The sequence below is a fragment of the Semicossyphus pulcher genome, unplaced genomic scaffold (assembly GCF_022749685.1).
Source record: "Semicossyphus pulcher isolate SPU_LCO1_2020_fin unplaced genomic scaffold, fSemPul1.0.p SCAF_24, whole genome shotgun sequence".
NCBI lineage: Eukaryota > Metazoa > Chordata > Actinopteri > Labriformes > Labridae > Semicossyphus > Semicossyphus pulcher.
Genome location: NW_027211698.1, coordinates 6,849,373 through 6,869,321, shown reverse-complemented (window position 1 = coordinate 6,869,321; position 19,949 = coordinate 6,849,373). Strand labels below are relative to the sequence as shown.

At 41.5% G+C, this 19,949-nt stretch overlaps 1 protein-coding gene across 1 annotated transcript; it reads right to left on the bottom strand.

Annotated features, from left to right (window-relative positions):
• Positions 1–15,375: 15,375 nt before the first annotated feature.
• en1b (engrailed homeobox 1b) lies at positions 15,376–18,308 on the bottom strand. Its single transcript, XM_069675576.1, has 2 exons — positions 17,771–18,308; positions 15,376–15,766 (listed from the first exon to the last, which is right to left on the bottom strand). The coding sequence occupies exons 1-2, from the start codon at positions 18,306–18,308 to the stop codon at positions 15,447–15,449; spliced, it is 858 nt and encodes a 285-aa protein (XP_069531677.1). The 3' UTR covers positions 15,376–15,446.
• Positions 18,309–19,949: the final 1,641 nt, after the last annotated feature.

Below are 19,949 nucleotides of genomic sequence, written 5' to 3'. Positions count from 1 at the left end.
ATTTAACCTCCCCTCCTCTTACTGCAACAACGATTTTCCATCAACAAAAGCTGCTTTGCAAGTGTACACAAGTTTATAAGCGGCTGTATTACTTGATCCTTTTTTCCCCCTGTTGTTTTAAAGTGTGTGGCCTGTGCACCATATGAAAACATGGTTTCTTTAAAGGCACCCTTCATGTAGAGTTTATAGACTAACTAATCCATCAGCTAAAGCAGTAACCAAGCAAAACGTCTAGTTTAAGTAACCACACATTACTAGAATCAGTAATAGCTCTGAGTTATACTTAGTTTGTTTTTTAAATTTCATCATTCTCAGGCCTCTAATTGGCAAAGCTGACCTCTGACCTCGTGTAAAAACAGATTAAAAAAACAACAGAGCATCCTTGCAGACCTACTTTACTGTGAGAACACTTTATTGATGACTTATTAGCATGACTAAATAAACTTTGGTCATTAGAAAGTTTAAAAAAAAACACTGCAAAGAGCAAGTTCTTAATAGCATATTGATGTTGGTTTAATGACTTATTGATAACCTGACTGTTAATGACCAAATAGCCGGAGGATTTTTTTTTTAATCTTGCAACTTAAAGATTGTTCCTAACAAATCTATAATGTATCTGTAAATGAATAATCCATAAAGTCACAAATTCAAACTTATAAGAGCTGAATAAAATATATTTTCAAATCGTAAATTGGTTTTTTTTTAGTAGAAATTTTTTTCAAAAATTCAAAAAGATTGCAAATTCCTCTTTTCCCACACATTTGAATGTCTCACACTAATACAATTCAAATTACTCCCTCGCTTAATTCATCTGCAGAATCCCACTCGCGCTCACTTGGACCTCTTTCGGTTTCTTCGGGCAGCAGCGTGAGCCAAATAAGCAGAGGAAGCGAGCTGCTGTGTGGTTTCCTCGGGGAGCGCCCTGCCTCAGCATCAGCTCATCGGGGGCCTGTTCCTGCTCACATTAGTGGTTAATTATTATCAGCCCGCAGCCATAATGAGCAGCCGCATCGACCTGTGGCTATACGTGTAGCTGTAATATTACTTAATGGAAAAACAATCAGCAAGCTTTTCTCATCTAGCAGTTTAAGGAGTTTGCATAGATAATAGTGCATTGATTCGAGTGTGTGTGTGTGTGTGTGTGTGTGTGTGTGTGTGTGTGTGTGTAAGCAGGTTTTGGCTGGAATAAAAAATAAACCCTGTTCGACATATTAAAGTGATTTTTAGCAAAATTATTTTTGAAAATTGCAGAGGTAAATTCCACTAGCATATTAGTACATTTTCACTGAGCAGTAACTTAAATACATTATAACATATGAGAATGCAACTTAGTTTTTTGCTCTACTTAAAGATGACTTGTACTCACCTTTTAGTAGAAATGCCTGACCAGGGACAGGGGTTGCAAATTAGCCTCGGCTAGAAACCCTATATGCAATATATATGTCTCTATATATGTTACTGTAACTGTCACAATGTCTTTGTATTGTCCCTTACAAATAAACTAATAAATAAAATAAAATAAAAAAACTAATAGAAACTTTAATATTAATTATAATCCTCATGTATTCTACATTTACTTCCTGGTAAGCATGAGTATGTGCTTCTTCATTATGAATAGACGACTCACTGAGTTGCTTTCAGCACTTTTACTTACTTTATTGAACTTTTTTATTTTCCAAATGAAGATTTAAGTTCCTGAAATACAGTGTTTTCTTTTTTAGTAAAAAAGGCTGCTTTTTATTCGTTAGAGTTCTAAAAGCAGAGCTACTGCTGTTTAAACTATTTGTTTTATTATTTTATTTAACCTTTATTTAACCAGGAGAAACTGAGATTAAGAACCTCTTTTTCAAGGGAGTCCTGGCCAAGCAAAAACAAAACACAGCTACAAAATTACAAAGTTAATTTTATTTGGAGAAAGGTGATACAAAAAAATGTGTATATAAAGTTAAATTGGATCTAGGAAGAAGCAGGAAAGTAGCCAATTTCCATTGTTTTTATCCACAGGTACATGAGACACATTGTGGTGCATGTTAAGCTCTTTAATATATCTAACATCTGCACCAACTGAAAGCTAGTAGATATAATAACAACAAGCTTTACCAGAATCATTTTTATTGTGTTACTAATTGGAAATACAATCAATGAAGTTGCTATACATGTTATTCAAATGTAGTGTTTTGTTTAAAGTCGAGCTGAAGCGGCATTTCGAGAGTATCTAGCTTCCGTATCGTGACTTATTCCCGAGTGAAACAGGACGTGCAGGCGGGACGTATCATTAGAGGGATTTGATTTGATCGTTGAGAAGTGGGCGTAGACAGACGTTCTCCACAGCGCAGTAGCTAGCTAACTGACCGAGCGTTCTTGGTGCTCTGCGGCTAAATGTTGCAGATTGAAATTGTTTGGTGCTAACTTACGTAAGCACAAGTGAAATTTAGTTTACCAGAAGAAAAAATGATCAGATTTTGATATAAGAATGCGAAGAAATGGATTTTCTGTATTTTTTGGCCCTAGGAGATACACAATATCACCGGGGATTTGATCTAAAAGGATTAAAATGACATTTTTCATTTCACCTCGACTTTAAAATGCACGTTTTGAAGCAGCAGACTGCCCTGCCCTGCTCCCTCCTCAGATCTATGACTCAGTGAAACTCTAAAGAAGTCAAAATGTGGCCCGACTTAACACTATAATGAAAAACCGGGGCTTTGCACATCTGTTTCCAAACACAGCTCGAGCCCAGAAAAGATCTGTGCAGAAACAAATTCAAAATGTGGCTTCGAATGTAGCTTGGATGATATTTTTTGCTGTCATTTGTGAAATAAGGACAGTCTTTCCACAAATACTGTGAAGGCATTTTGGCTGACAGACTGTGAACGTGACTGGGCTGCGGCTCACATGTCAGTGATCTATTACGGCTCGTACTCCATCAGCGCCCAGATAAAGAGTGATCGTGCTGTCTATTGTTATGATCACATTATAACATGTTCCAAAAGAATTGTAATGTGTATTTATGTAAGGAAACTATCTGTCAACGTTGACATAATGGGTTCAAACGCAGATTTAAATGTTTGATTGTTTAATGTTCAGCCGCCCACATAGTTTCAATTAAATTTGACCTTTGCCCTCTTTAAGACACAACAATATTTGTTTGTCCGTCGTCGACCTGACAGAAGATGCACTGATAGGTGCCGACATCTGCGCCGCGGACTGGACCAACGGCTGCTTTAGGAAAGGGCGGTGACTCAGGAGCAATTACCGTAATTCTTGTTGTTAATGTGCAAGTTAATTTAAAGTTAAGAACTTCAATAAAAGTTTGTCTGAGGTGCTGCTTTATTTACTTGAGCAAACTTCCTCATACTTCAGCTACATTTCACAGACAAATACACCACATCACTCCTGTCCTCCAACAGCTCCACTGGCTCCCGGTTCAGTTCCGTATTCAATTCAAAGTCCTCCTGTTAACCACCCACAACCTCGCCCCCCCATATCTGTCCGACCTCCTCCGTGTTCCCACTCCCTCCCGCTCCCTCAGATCCTCTTCCTCCTTACACCTGTCTGTCCCCTCCGCCCGTCTCTGGAATTCATTACAACCCCAACTCAGAAACATCGATTCATTCCCCGATTTTAAATCACAACTCAAAAAGCAGCTGTTTAAATCTGCCTATTCCACATGATGCTAATTGCTTTGTCACTTTTCTTGTTTTGTCATCTCTCTTTTAATGTGTATTTTGTGTCTTCAAATAAAATTTATTATTATTATTATTATAAATGTTCTCTGTAGTCATTTATCTGACAGTTGTTTTGATTTTCAGAAGACATTTTTACATTAAACACAAACTTATGAGCTGATTTACATAAAGAAAAGAATGCATTATGAAAAATGTAACTGGGGTCAAACCTTAAGGCTTTGAATCCTTATAAATACAGTTAGGGCCTTTTGTTATATGTTTCTGATGATGAGTTTTAAGCAGTTATAAATGTGACAAAAAATTTATTCGCTTCAAAAAAAAAAAAGAAAAAAAAAAGTGTTCTGCCTTTATTTCATAGGACAGCTGAAGTTAGACAGGACATGTTGGGAGGAGAGAGTGGGGGTCGACATGCACCAGCACCAAGTGATCGGCAGACCGGGAGTCGAACCATGATCAGTGCGACGAGGACCGTGGCCAGCGCCCCCCAGATAATTTCTGAAGATGAACTTTTTAAACAGTTCTGCTTTCCTTCACCTCCCCTTACAACCTCTCAGGTTCGTCTCATGACCCCTTGGAGGGGCCCGACCCCTAATAATGCAATAATGCAATACATTACAATGTAATAATGTCATATATTGTGATTTCAGTGGCAGGGGATGCATTTCACTTTTGATTCTTTCTGCTTCTAAGACTTTTACTGAGTATGAATTTGAGTCTTCTTGTAATGAACTCTCACTCACACTTCCGTGCTTACAGGAATCATAACATGCTTCTGTGGCCGACTGTTTTCAATCCCCTCCCTCCTGTTGGGTTATATATAAATAAAGAGCCTAACCAGAATGCTATTTCTGAATCTAATCTGATAGAGCAGCGTCACACTGCTCTGAATGTTGTGGATTCCTGTGGAGACAAAATGCGCACGCACACACATACACATGCTGGCTACACACATTTTGAGTTCCCATCAACCAACCAAAAATATCTGACCTTTTTGAGTGCTGAAATATGTCTTTGTCTGTTCTTAGTCGTACTTAGTCATAACACTATACTGCTGGAACTGCAGCTACCTTTAAAAAGCCTCTGAGTAATGTTTGTCGATTCAAGAGCGCTGGCTAATGCTAGCAGACCGGAGCAGAACATTTCAAATGCGTGCAACTGTTTTTCCTCTTGAACAACATCTTTAACATATGGCTCAAAATTCACATAAACAGGTCGGACACACTGCATGAACTTTCACCCCTCCGATTAGTAGCAGCCAACTTGCAGGTGCACAGCCTCACACCTGTTAGCTGAAAGTGGGAAAACACCTGCAAGAAATTTCAACAGATGACCGAGACCAAAAAAGAAAAACAGTTTAATTGTGTCATGTTGTATAAAACTATAGATGATTCATTAACGCAGAGTGTTGTAGCAGTGGCTGTGAGTAGCGCTCCAACATTACATGAAAATGTTACCAACATTTTATTGAAGTCATCTGAGATTAACATTCACCACAAAACACCAGGAAGCGGCTTTTCGGACCGGGCCTCAGATATTTGGAATGCTTCAGCCTCGACTAAAATTATATCGTTTTTATTTTTTTGGCTTTTGCCTTTTTACGACGTTTTTCTCATTTCATCCTACACCCCATCAGAACAGACTTTAGTTATAAATGGAGTCTCTGTATAGAAAGTGTGCTGCTATTTGTTTTGTTTGTTGTTATTTTAAACATGTTCGAAATAAATAAGTTACAAAAACAAAAAAAGATATTGTAACTGTGTGTTCACACTGAGCGCAAATCTGCGACAAGATTCCAGACAACGTCAATGCAATGATGCGAGTAGAAACAAATTGGCGCCAGGCGGCGCAAATGGCGCGATGCGAATGATGGCTTTTATCACAGCTCGTTTAGATTACTGCAATGCGCTCTATGTTGGTCTTAGCCAGAAGTCACTCACTCGACTACAGCTGGTTCAAAATGCTGCTGCTCGACTTTTAACTGGTACCAAAAAACGAGAGCACATCACCTCGGTTTTAGCATCTATTCATTGGCTCCCGGTTCGTTTTCGGATTGATTTTAAATTTCTTCTCTCTGTTTTTAAATGTTTTCATGGTCTTGCCCCTCAGTATCTGTCTGACCTGCTTCGACCGTACGCTCCCTCATGCTCCCTCAGGTCAGCAGATCAGTCATTGTTAGTCGTCCCTAAGACGAAGAGGAAGTCGAGAGGGGACCGAGCTTTTTCAGTTGCTGCCCCAAAACTCTGGAATGAGTTGCCTTTGCACATTAGGCAGGTCGACTCACTTCCTGTTTTTAAATCCTCTCTTTTATTGTCTTCTATTGTTTTAACTGTTTTGTGTTTTTATGTGTGTGTACAGCACTTTGGCCAACTCTGTTGTTTTAAAGTGCTTTATAAATAAAGTTGAGTTGAGATGGCGTGACTTGGAAAAATTGAACTTCCTCAGCGAATTCGCTTCACGTGGTGTAGCGAAAGCCTATCAACATCGAGATTCTCCTGACGGCGTTGGTAACCATGGAGATAGGCCCCGCTTCCTCTCCTCCGTTCCGGAAGCGAAGGGCAAATATTCGCCTGTTATTTAAACGCTTTTTAAATTTTGATCCGCCGGTCAAACTCGCACAAGTAACGCGAGGCGAATATTCGCTTCAGTGTGAACGCACAGTTGGATGTAAGAGTGTGACTTAGTATTTGCAGTAAATCAATTAAATTTCACAGAAATAAGAAATTCTTACATTTTTTACATTTGTTTTACTTTTGTTATGTGTTGTTTTAAAATTGATATTACAGATTTATTGGTAGTTGTCTTGATGTTTAAACAAATGATTTATGCCTCATGATCTCTATCCAAACCTAGACTTGGCAGTTGGACTAGACAACAAGTTGGAGTTAGGGACCGTCTCAAAATTGTGTGTAAAGCAAATTTTTGTCAGCAGATTCTCCCTTTTCTACATGAAAGCTTTAGACTAACTTTATTCTCCTCCCTCCTTTAAACGCACAACTTAAAATGATGCCGTCCTGCTGCTGCTCATGGACAGTTTTGTGTTAGTTACTTTCTAATTGTTTTTCTTCTATCCTCAACAGTTAAGACCAATTTAATTTTTATCAGTAGCTCCCTAAAAGCTCTCCTGACTTCTTTTTTTTCAACTATTATTAATTGGGAAAAAAAGAAAAATATAAACATGATATTGTAACATTTCCAAGTGTACATTTGGCATAAATCCAAACCATTGTCTTATGCTGCTTATTTATATCCACGTTGCATGTGGTGTATTGTATGACATATAAATGCCAGGTCACATTGCATGCACTGTTCAAATGTCAAAATTAACTCCTGTAAAAGTGGCTATGCGTGATATGTGTGTTGTCACAATGAGCAAACACAACTGTAATAATAACATCGCACACACAAAATCATCGAGCAAAGAGGCAGCAAAACAATGTGCTGAATATGAAACACGTGGGCATTGAGAGAGTGACGTCAAACACACACACACACACACATTCAGACAGACAGACAGACACAGAGTTATGCTTTAGATGATATGTCGCAGACCACACACTGTGCCAGCTGTGTGTTAAAGCAGTTATTCACGGTCTCGCATTCTGCTGCTTGGATCCAAAGATGAGTTGCCCTGGTAACCTGAACTTTTGGCCTTTTACGTGTGTATGTGTGCACATTAATGTGTGTTGGTTTTGACTTAAAACTGTTGAAAGTTTCGTCAGATTGTGCTGAGACTTAATTTACAAATCAGTTTTTGAAGTAGTGAAAATCCTGACTTATTTCCCACAGAATTAATTGCTCTTGACTGCAGCAAATTGGATTCACTGTCATATGTGGAGCAGCCAGGCTCACTGAATATGGGAAGCTTTAGTGTCTTTTGTCAAGAGAGGCTTCATAAATAACTTAGACTTCCTCCGCTGGATGACTGCCAGTGGGTCTGCGCTATAAACTACACGAGCTCCACAGCTTTCTCTGGGCAGCCGACTGCAAAATGGACTGCCGACTCTTGACCCCTCGAGGAGTTCAGAGCTGTGTTTGAGCTAATATTTCTGTAAGTAATTGACCAGGCTCTTACCCCCGCCACACACCGTGTGTACGCATGTGTGTGTGTGTGTGTGTACGGAAGTAACCCAAGACGAAACCTGGTAGATAAAAAGGGTTATTTTTTTGACATATAAATGTATTGATTCATTGCTTAAATTCAAGGTCTTCCTTCCATGGGTTTAAGTACAGTGGCAGATGATAAGTTGAAATTTTACTTTAATATGTTTGTGTTTGGAAATATAAGCTATGATATTTAAACTGTGTAAAATTTTTACAAAAAAAAAAAGCCCTGCCATAGACTGTATAAATAATGTCAGCATGTAAGTCAGCATATTAAGAAGACAGGGTGGTGCTCAACAGCAGTGAGGGGATGACGAATGCCTGTTTTTAAAGCTATCCAGACGACAGCCTTGGCTAATAATTTGAACACAAATAGGTTAACTATGGGGTGGGATTCTATTCATGTTGGTAGCAGACTAGAGTTGTTTCTTTATTAGACTGATTGTCTAATGTGATTGTATAGGACCTGCGGTGGGTGAACTAACTCTACCGGGTAACTTAAAGCTACTGCAAGGATTTTTTCACTGTTTATGAAACAGGCTGAAATTAATTCTGATGACTCTATACGACCTACAAAAGCAACCCGACCATCAGCGACAAGATCGATTATTTCTATATAGTTATTTTTAATGCCTGAAACCGCTGGCGGCAGGGGTAGGTGTCAGACGAGGCGATTAACTGCACGCTGCCTTTGTTTACTTTTACAGGGCAAACATTTAAAGTGAGTGATACATATGAGTGTTAAAGAAAAAGAAAAAGAAAATCAGCAAAGAGATAAGAGGTGCGGCTTTGTCCACAGGGGGCGCCAAAATCAAGCTCACAGTAGCTTTAAAAACATATTTTCTCATCTCTATGGCCCACTATCTCCTCATGAGGGGATAAAACAACCCTGACTCTTATATGCACTGGCCACCAGGTATGGTGATCATAGTTACAAGCTAATTAGTCATAAAATGTCAAAAAATGTTACTAGAATATCAAAAAATGTCACATTATTTGTTGGATATTTGCATGAATAAATCCTCATGAGGCACCGACATAGAAACAAGGCTGAGTTTGGTTACTGGAATTAGCTAAAGTGACACCTAGCAGCTAGCGGTAGCCACCTGTCACTCAAAACTGATTTGTCATAACTTGGCTAGTATAATTGTTCCTGTATTTTTAACACCTGCTTATTGACAGCTCTTATATTATGTTCCTTTGATCCCAATTCAACCCTTTTAACCCAGAAAATATAGAACAATGTAAACAGCTATGGGGTATCATGTAGCTGAGTGCTAAACTCACAGAAGGGACAACATATGGGCGAGCAACTTTCCCCCCAAACACATACATGCACACATGCACACAAAAGTGCCGCCCCACATTCATCATAGCACTTGAACAGTGATAGTGCTTCCATCTCAGGGGGGGGAGGGGGGGAGGTGTTCTCCCCGCTGACAGCGAGGAGTCTTCCCATACGCTGGGTGGCCCCAGAGGGCCCCACGCACGGATGACATCAGCGCTCAGCCCTGGAGGAGCCCGTGACAGCCATATGTAAATTGAATATGACTAATCGCTTCCCTGCATCACCTCCAGGACGCTGCGATGAAAGACGGAGCGGGGGGAGGAAGGAGGAGAGAGAAATCTCCACAGGCGCGTCCGCTTTTGAAGTGAGAGGAGAGGATGAGAGGGTAGCCAGCCAGACAGACAACAAGCCAGACGTTGTTTTATTTTTAAAACTTACGTAGAATGAAGCCACGAAAAATCATATAAAAGGAAACACAAAACAGGTCAGTGTTAGCGGCCTGCTGGGGACACATGCATGGTTGCGGCGTCTGCGTCCTCATTACTTAACATCTAAGTTGACTAACATGACAGTCTCCTAAACATGTGGTGTAATGCTCGAACAAGAAATCTTTTGTAGACCTCTTGAGGGGGCAGCGAGGGGAGTGAGTTAAATGACTATTTTCAACTATAGGACCCTCTTCTCACAGCTTTGGTTTCCTCTTGTGGAGTGGTACACACACACACACACAGTAAAAGAGAGGAAGATAAAGTGCTTCCACATGTGGAAGGCCTGAAGAAGAGGCCGAGGTGCATGTGACCACCCATACAACAGGGGGAATCCCAGGTGTCCTTGTCTTTGTTCTCACTGTGTGTGTGTGCGTCTGACCATGAGAGCTAACGTGAATCGTACATCACACACATAATCGTTCGGTGTTTTCCAAAAGTCTACAAACAGCTCAGTGTGATTATAAAAAAATCCTCTGCCAGTCCCCGCTGTTTAACAATCAAACGTCCCTCATGCTGATTAATAAGCTGCTCTGGGACAACACAGATGAAGCAGCGCTAGCAAGAGTTCGAAAGGAAGTGTTCGTTAGCACATAGCTGTGGCCTGAGAAGCCCTGTCATTTCCTAACACGTCCTTTTTAATTAGAGCTGTATCACTGTCCTTAAGTCTGCTGCCTTCTCAGCAGCATGCGATATATTGGAGAATAACATCTTAATCTTCAAACTCCTTCCAAACACATTTTTAAAAGCAAAGGAAACCAGACCAGGATCAGAAGAAGCGTCTTCATATCCAAGGGGGGAAAAAACAGAGTATCAAAATCTAAAAGTCGACTGTTTGCATACATGCAGGGTTTAAGTGATACCCCCCGGAGCTCCCCGCCCGCTCACATCACCCCCTGACGGGCAGAGTAAACAAGTGGCGCTGTGTATATCCTCCATGTAATCGGGATTTCGCTCGGTGAGACCGCGGCCGCGCGGAGGGCAGAGAGACCCCTGGATGCTCAGCTGCGTTGTGGGAGGTTCCCTCTCAATGCCACCTTTGTCTGTTTGAATCTGTGTGTGTGTGTGTGTGCGTGCTTCTTAGACAGTCCAGTTGACAGCCAACAATAAGTGATGAGCAAACGTTTGACATGGTGAGAACTGTATGTGTACTCCTGAAACAAATTCACTTTCTTTGAAAGCTGAACTGAAACATTATTCCAACTATTTTGGTTTCTGTTTGAATAAGAAATTATTATGTCCTCAAAATGTACACTCTAAATGTGTGACAATCTGGAAGCCGCCATCACGCTTGCTGTACTCTCTGCCACAGGGAAACGGCTAACTGAACAGCTCAAGGGAGCTATATTACGGTAAGCTAGCCGAGGAGCTAATCTTTGGTCACTATGGGCAAAGTTATATCAATAAAAAGACATAAAATAAATAAGCATATATTGTCAGTAATCGTCAACGTATCAGATATAAAAACAAAACAACAACTTGTACGCACACGGCCCCCTTCTCTACCAAACAATCTCATGACCCCTGCTACGTGAGCTAGCATGTTCCTTAGCTCCTCGCTAACAAAGCAAAAACAATTTCGCAGTCCTTCTGACTCCACCGTCAGGCTTCTAAAAACACATATGCACTTACTAAAACATATTAAGCCTTTAAAGTTGTGACTTCTAACATAGCTAGCTTACAAGCTAAGTCAGCTTGTGACGTTAGCCGTGTCAGCTAGCACCACAGAGATGGTGTAGCTGTCTCTTTTGTCCTCACAGAGCTGCGTGACATCTGTAAATTCAATATGCGCAAAAGTTACTACACATCTGTTTAAACAATGATACCAGGACATAACCACAAACTAGCCTTATTAGCTAGCTAGTTAAAAGTAAGCTGGAATTAGCTTCTTCCTCTGTGTGCTGTGTTTGTGTGCCGCAGCAGTGAGCTGATAGTTGGGTGTACTAGCTAACAGAAGCTCACCGGATACACTTGTTAGCAGCTTATTGCTTGAGGGACAGGAGGGATGTGATGAAGTGAAATAAAATATGTCATTATCTGACCTGACGTGATGACCTTTGACCTGGGGAAGATGCTAATCCTGGGGACTGTAAATCCCTATTTATGGAAATAATAATGATTCGATTGAATGTTTGCTTGCTTACTCGGCCCTCTGTACACTCTGTCCTCTTCTGAACGGTCAAAACACTCAAGCTGTTAAAAATGCTACTTTACTGCCTGACACAAACTTCCCCCATAGCCTGAACAGCACAATCCCTTCAAAAATGCACCGACACAACATGCCAAATCAAACATGTTGCACACACAGCTGGATGAGCTGCGTAATATCAGTCGCACAATTTTCTAGACGTTAGTCGAAGAGGAAAATTAACAAAAATAGCTATTTTTCTTTGTGCAGAGCGTTGCAAATTAACAATTTTCAACGCAGTCTAGATCCAAAGGGCAATCTTACGTGGGAGTCATTTTTCTTCTCCTATTACGGAGGCAGCAGCTGGGAAGGAATTACTCTAAACTTCTCTCCTCAACACCGCCGCCGTCACAGGGCAGTGATCTAAGAAGCTCTTTTAAATGGGCCTGCGTGTAAACCAAAGGTCTCCTTTCCTGCCTTTTTGCACATGCTTGTATGTCTCTGCATGGGTGCGTTTCTGTGTGTGTGTGCACATGTGTGTCTCTGTAGCTGTAATTGTTTGTGCAAGAAAAGCTTTGCAGCAGCGTCTATCAGAGAAAATAAACAACACTTTGAACACTTTATTCGTGCGGACCGGAGGGGTCAGCCCCTCTTTGTTTGAGTGACAGGTGGTCAGCATGCATGTTTGCGTGCTGGTGGGTGCGTCCACATGTTTTTCTTTTATGAGAAATGTGTGTATATATATTCGACATTGATGCACGCTATTTGAAGTGAGTCTAAAGGGGTTGGATTAAGGGGTTAGTATTATCATAAACAGTGAGGTGTTTTTGGATTCTCTCAGGGGGTGTGTCGTCTGAATTAATCGAAAGAACACAGATCTTTTATACGCACAAATAAAAAGTCATGCAGTCAGGATTGTGCTCATGTAAAGCAGCAGAAAGAACTTTAAAGGCTTTATTAGAGGTGTGTGTGTGTGTGTGTAAGAGAGAGAGAGACAAATCCCTCTTCCCCACTTTCAACTTGTTTGTGCCACTTTCCCCAATAATCAGAATCTTATTTAACTGCGCGGTGACACACCGGTGCAACCTTTGGTGCAGCTTCTGAATATGATATAACACTGTTCCTGAAGAGGCGTCGCTTTGTGCGTGTACCTGCTCCGACTCCAACTCTCTCCCCTTTTTAAACATCAGAGATTTCCAGTGTGTATTCTCTTTTTTATTGCTTTCATTTGCATATAAATTAAATCCATATTGTGCCTGCGAGGCAGGCTGTGCTAACTATGCAAACGATCCCTGGCTTTTCTTTGTTTTACAGATAAACCCTCGGCTTCCTAAATGACAAGGTGGGTGGGGGAGAGAGAGAGATCCTCTCGCTGTTTCATAATTGTATGAATTTTAAATACATTGTCGTAGAATCCTCTTCCGCATTCGCAGCAGGGGATGAAACTATCATTATAATATTAGAGCTGTAGGGTTAGCTGACCGTGAAGAGCCGAGGCAGGCCTCTTCACCTCTGATTACACATGCAGGCCAGATGGCAGCGACGCATCGGGCCTGTTTGTGTTTGCTAACTTCTTTATAATTCCTAAAGGCGACGCACGTTACTCGCTGATGTTTTAACATAAAGACTGAATCTATAAAAAGAAAACTTTTGCTAATAATTAAGCGTTTTGTGTTCATTCCTAATTTCACTGAATAGCAAAAAATAAAGCTGTGGATGCTGCAGAGATGCTGGCCTTACTGGCTCTAATTCTGAACTGTGTTTTAAAATTATATTGCACAATAAAAGGGTTAAAACACTTTAATCCCATCATGCCTTTTCAATTTAAATTAAATCAATGTTGCAGTAATTACCAGGCGCAGAATTGAAGTCGCTAAATATAATTTTTTTTCTTAAAATGGAGCTTTAATAAAATCTGAAACCTGAAAAATAGCACGCTTATTATCAAGCAGCGAGTCCTTAAACGCGTCGTTATTGAAATCAATTACGAACACCGCTTTGTTGTGCGCTTATTAAATCGCAGCTCTGCAGGCCGAGCCGAACGCGAACGCAGCAGCGAAATAATTAAAGCGCCTGGAAAGCGGAGGCCGTGAACTCGCTGCCTTCTGCAGACCTCTGCAGGCTTGTTATCTCTTAATTAAATACGATCAGTTGTGTAACAAACAAGTCGGTGGTGCGTTTGGAGGCAGTCTGAAGAGTTTGCCGGATGGTTTTTTTTTTTTAGGCGACATGTTTCACTTCACAGCCGCCTTAAAAAAGTGTTCACAAAATACTTTCTTTTCTTGCGTATGTGTAAGGAGTGCAAACATGTGACACACAAATGTTTGGAGAGATATTGCGCAAGAAAGTGGGTTCTTAATATTTGGGTAAACGTAACAGAAGCTGAGCGGTGTGTGAGAGAGAGGGCAGTAACGACTAAGGAGGAGAAATAAGTATTTTTCATTAAAGCAATAATCATCCGGTCTTCCTTTAAAGGAGTTTGTGCAGTTGGAGACTTCCATATGTAATTCATACAGTATTTTCTGCCTCCTCACAGGGGGTAAAAAAAGAATCAAATATGACCGTCTTTAATGCTAGCAAAAATTTAATCATGTTTGCATCTGAATTAAGATTTTTTTTCACCTTAAAGTCCCCTTAAAAAACAGGAAATAAGCTGCTATAATCACATAATCAGGCGCATCTATTCAGAGACCCTTAACTCTGTCTGCACTGGCTGGCAAAGCCACACACACACACGCCGTGTCACAGAGTTCACAGCCAGGCTCTATCAAACCTGAACTACAGGTCACACAAGGCCAAATGGCGCCCAAGCGGTTCCCTCCTTAAGTGTCAGGGAGTCATCACAGCTCCTGCAGTTTGTCTGAGTGAAGGTGGAGCGCAGGTGGCGCAAATGCGAAATAGTTTAATAAATGAAATCGCATCTGAGACGGAGAAACAAGCAGATTAAAGATGAACTGGGAAACTGGCGCTGCAAAAAAAAGTCCCTCTCTCTCTCTCTTTTTCTGTGTGTGTGTGTGTGTGTGTGTGTGTGTGTGTGTGTGGGAGGGGGCTGATATATTTTTGTATTTTTGTCTCCTCCTAAATAAAGATAAAAAAACATGTTTTAATAATACAGAGAGGCCGTTTAAACTAAGTGAAAGGTGTGTTATGTCAGGGTGTGCTCCTTTAAATTATAAGCGTTTTATAAGAACATGGGAATATAATTAAATCTGCTCTTTGTGCGGTTAAAGTGGCGCAAAAATACAAAAATCTGCTCAAATAAAATGTAGTTATTGTACCGTCATTTTCAGGTGTTAGTTAGGGTTTTAAAAATAAGTATGTTTTAACGATGAGGAAAAGAACGGAAGGAAAAAAAAGTCCCTTTCTCTTTCTTTATTTCAGACTACACTTGAACATATTAAAATCTTTGGCTTGTTTGAGTCTGCGCATTGATGTGTGGAAGGAAGATGCGGCGCAATTAAAGGGACAGGGGACCACATAAAACAAACCTATCGAGCCGAATAGACGTCCTATAAAAACAGACCCGAAGGATCCAGATGAGATGTGAGCCTGGAATTAAATATACGTGTACAACATGATAGCTGTTTGGCTATATAAACTTTAATAACGATCGTTTATTTATAGAATTATGTCCATATACTGTTACCATTAACAGAAATCTGTGTTTTAAATAGTTTCCCCACTTCCAGTTCATTCTTTCATAAGCTCCAAAAAGAGTCCGATAGAGGCCCTCAGCAGGGGGGAGTCCGGGCCGTTCATTCACTGTCCTCCTTGTCCTCCTGCACGGTGGTCGTGGAGTGGTTGTACAGTCCTTGCGCCATGAGCTGCAGGGCAAGGCCGTTCTTGTAGCCGGTGGCCTTTTTAATCTTGGCCCTCTTATTCTGGAACCAGATTTTAATTTGCGACTCGTTCAGGTTGAGTTCCTGCGCCAGAGACTGTCTCCGCTGCTCCGTTATGTACCGGTTGGCCTGGAACTCGTTTTTCAGTCTCTGCAGCTGCTCGGCCGTGAACGCTGTCCTGGGCCGCTTGTCCTCCTTGGTACTCTTCTTCTTTTTCAGTTTCCGTGTCCTTGGGCCTGGTGTGGAAACAACAGTGGAAATACAATATTATTCTACGACTGGAGCAGGAGCGCAATATTACGCACGAGGCGCAATAAGTTGTTTGACAATTCCTCATCAAAGCTCCAGCTGAAATCGAGCTGCGTCTCACTTATGAGTGATGATTTGACTCTTTAAAGAATATTCTTTAAAGTGTTTGCCCTCTGAATGATGAGGTCAGCGAAAACGGTGCAGACACCCTGATGAAACATTGCGCTCATTTACAAAAACATAACAGGAGAATTACAGATATTTTAAATGCGTCTTGTTCTTTTTTTTTAAATCAACACTATTAAAATGTCTTGCGTAAAACACCGTAAATGTTTCCCCCTCTAACACTTGAGTTCTTTATAAGGTTGCGAACTAATGTGTTGAAGAGAAAGAGAAATAAACGAAGAAGAACCAAGCTCTGCTGAAGGCAGCATCCCAACACTCTGAGGGCCAGCGGCTTCCTCAACAAGCCGCACCTTTCCTATTATTCTTAAAGGTTTGTTTTGGAGCGAATTGTTCGAGGCGTATCTCCGGTTGCTCTCATAAACACATGTGAGGTTTCTGTGTCTGAATCAGCTCCGAGATCGTCTTTGTGTCTGACACAGGCCCGGGGATGTCTGCGTTGTCGCTTCGCCAAAACAAGCTTAAAAAAACCCGCTTCAAATGTTGCTTTTATTTATCCTCCATCACCACCGTGTTTTACAGCTGATAATTACTGCAACGTATACACGTGCGCGTCATATAGAGCTCGTGCAGCAAATTATTGCATTATAGCACACGCTACAATAACACCCTGTAGTTTAGTCTGCTGTATGTGGTGTATGTGGTGACTTCCGGCTGCAGCATTGTGCAGTCTGACAGTAGGACAGAAGTTATCCAACTCATACGCACTGATTATTATTATAGGGAGAGCGTGAATGCATCACACTGGTTTGTTACATCCACTTTAGACATGATAAAGAAAGCATAAGACAGCTGGGAAATTATAAAGTAACGGAAGGACCTTTGACCCTCATCCCGCCCCGTAAGTAGGCTATACACTGTTATATCACTATTAAGGAATAATTAATTATAATCGGCCAATTTTTACATGAGGAATTTACTTATATTGTGTAGCAGCATAAGTGTTATTAAAGAACGCTTCCAGAGGTAAATTACAACCTGACCGGACACTGAATGTATCACCAGGGACTATTTTTTTCCAGCCGACAATCACAAAAGCAGTAAATGGGCTACAGGGAAGTGTGCCTTTTTTAAAAATAAATAATTCCCACTCGCCAACTTTACTTTTATTTTTAGCTCTGAATTAAATAAAACACAGTTTTAAATACATTTGAGTGAGCCTTGTATGGCAGGATTTATAGAGTTTACATAGCAAAAAAAATCTAGTAATATTCAATATTATTTGCACTGTTTGCTGCTGAATGTGACGCTGTTAGATTCCTTTTAAAATCGCATTAATATTTATTTTTATATTTATATTTTAAAGACATTTAATCCAGAAGAGTGCGTTTAATGTACTGGCTGATATGTTTGTTGTGATGCTGCTATAACACAAGACGTGCGGCCTTTCTTAATGCAACAACAGGCGGTGTAGTCAATAATAGTAAGAAGTGTTACCGTCCTCAAACCAGGCATGGAGTCCTCAGGGAAGAGATTTACGCATGATGTTTGTGATGAAATTCTGCTTATTTTTACGCATGTCAGCGCAGGAAAAATCATGAGCCAAAAGCCCTAAATGCGCCTCTGTCGTGTGTATGTGTGTTTGAGGATGTGGCTAATGTTTATTAATAACCTGCATTATTGTTTTGTAGCTCAGTACTTTAAAAAAAAAGGTCAGTTTTTGTTGCGTGAAATGCGCAAACGTGCTCTCATATTAAGAACTTTGAGAAGTTCTCTCATTCCTCAAAGATTTAGAAAATAAAGAAGGCAAAATTCCCCAGCACCAAAACACCCCAGGCAGGAACATTCGGGGACTATTAGCGCCTTACCAGATGAGGGCCGGTCCGAGTATCGAGTACAGTAAACCCAAGCGGGCCACAGCATCTGCTGGCTGTCTTTCGTTATAGGCGGAGAGCCTCCATTGCCGCCGTTCATAACCATAATTGACGAGGGGCTATCCGCGTATCTGCCAGCCCCGTTGCTCGCCGCTTCGCCCTGTTTCGACGAGTTCTGCTTGGACGAAGGCGAGGAGGACGTGGACGACGAGGAGGAGGAGGGCGACGAGGAGGTGCTGTCGCTGCTGCAGTTGGAGTCCAGGCACAGGCTGCCGGCGTGCGGTGGCCTCGCTCCCAGCGGGTTGACGTTCTCTCTGCCTGGCGTCTGGCTCCGGTCGCGGTAGCTCGGCTCCTTCCTGCAGCCGAAGTCCGGTCGGAGGATGTTGTCGATGAAAAAGTTCGTGGTCCTGTGGGCTTGCTGGGCAGCCTGGTGGGGTATAATCATGGCAGGCGAGGGGAGGTTTGGCGAAAGGGACATGCTGTCTTCCTCGGTCGAGTCCCGTCCGCTCTTAGGCTCCTTTTGCTCCTCCATAGCTGGTGATGGTGAGAAAATTCGGCCTCTCCACGCCAAACTCCACTTGTTGCTCGCTCTCCCGCCCCCCTTCGGTATCCAATTTAGACGGACAGCATGTAAAAACGAGCCTTTTCGCTAAAATATTAACGAATAAATACCTGCGTTACTTTTACCTACAGTGGTAGCATGTCGTCTCCTAGCACCCTTTTGAGACTTGGCAAAGCGAGCAGCTCCAAGTGATAACCAGTGCCGCTGCCTCTCTCCGGTGCAGCATAATATCTGTGTATTTGCGCTTCCTAAACTCTCCTAAACCGTTATCTCCCCCCCGTGTGTTTTTTTCCCTTTCTCTTACACCCAGCCGGAAGCACGTGTGCGCGTGCACACGCGGAGCGGACCAATCGGTGGCAAAGATCGTCCCTGTCACAATTGACGGCGTCCAATTAGGAGTCGGGATGGGCTGAGATGGAGCGCGCGCGCGCACAGCACCGCGCGTAGTTCGATCGATATTGGCGGGCGCACGCGTGTGATGTGCAAAGCAAAACAAAAACAAGAGAAACTTTACGCAGGAACACGGATTTGTTTTTGCGTTAAAATACACATTTTTAAATCACATTTATTTTTTAATTTTTTTATTGTTTTATTTATAATTCAGGCCTACTTATTAAATTTATAAGGAGGTTCATTTATAGTTATTTAAACGACTTTATGAGAATTTTAGTCGACTAATTCAACACCTACAGGCTCATTAGCGATTCTAATTATTTCCTTTTATATATTATTATATTATTTGGACACTTAATGAGTCAAAATATGCCTAAAAAGAAGCTCGTAGCGTGACTGAAAAGGTAGAAGAAAGGTCAGAAAATAGCGCGGAAAGTGTTTTGATTTTAGGCGCAAATATTTGCGTCTTTTTTGGGCGCATTTCAGCCTCATTGGCACTTTTTTTTTTAATTTACTGCTCGAGTGTGACACTGATTTAAACATCCACATTTTAGCATCTTTCAGACAACAAAACACTTTTCATTCGTTTCCACTGACGTGAGAATGTTTAAAGGCGCACAGTGAGGCCTGGAAAGCAGAGATGCAGCGCGTGAAAACGCTCCAGAATGAGACTAAAATTGCCACCAGGCTCTAATTGGCGATTTGAAATAATGATATTAATAATTAGGCTATATAAGCAACATCATGGTAGTGGGCACGTGTTGATGTTTAACACCTCCTTAGTGAAATCTTTATCCCACAGGCTGGAGTAGGAAGCCATTGCTACTTAATTAAATTCCAATTAGGACAGTATCAATATGCTGTTTAGCCGCAGCGCCATTGTGCGTAAATGAGCACTCAGACTGCTCTTATCTGGCGCAGCAAAGAGAGGCTGCTCGAGAGGGGGCCGCGGAAGATAATTTATAGCTTTTAATTAGTCTTCATTCTGCCCGATCAGCCCGGTGTTCATCACGGGGAGCGGCCTGAATAAAACCCGAGTCAAAAGCGCTGTCACCGGTCCCTGGCAGGGCCCTTAATCAAAGCGAGGCAGGGGCCGCGCTACAAGCCACCTAATTTCCAAGGTGCTGATAAAGCTTGTTGAATAATAGCGGGGGCCCGCGGAGACACCATTTACAGAAATGACTTTATTGACGGCTTAACGTTGGTGATTCATTTTAC

Excerpts from the sequence above, each read along its gene's own strand:
- en1b (XM_069675576.1), bottom strand. The coding sequence starts at position 18,308 with ATGGAGGAGCAAAAGGAGCCTAAGAGCGGACGGGACTCGACCGAGGAA. Across the intron at positions 15,767-17,770 it reads CTCGGACCGGCCCTCATCTG|GCCCAAGGACACGGAAACTG; the intron begins GTAAGGCGCTAA and ends TTTCCACACCAG.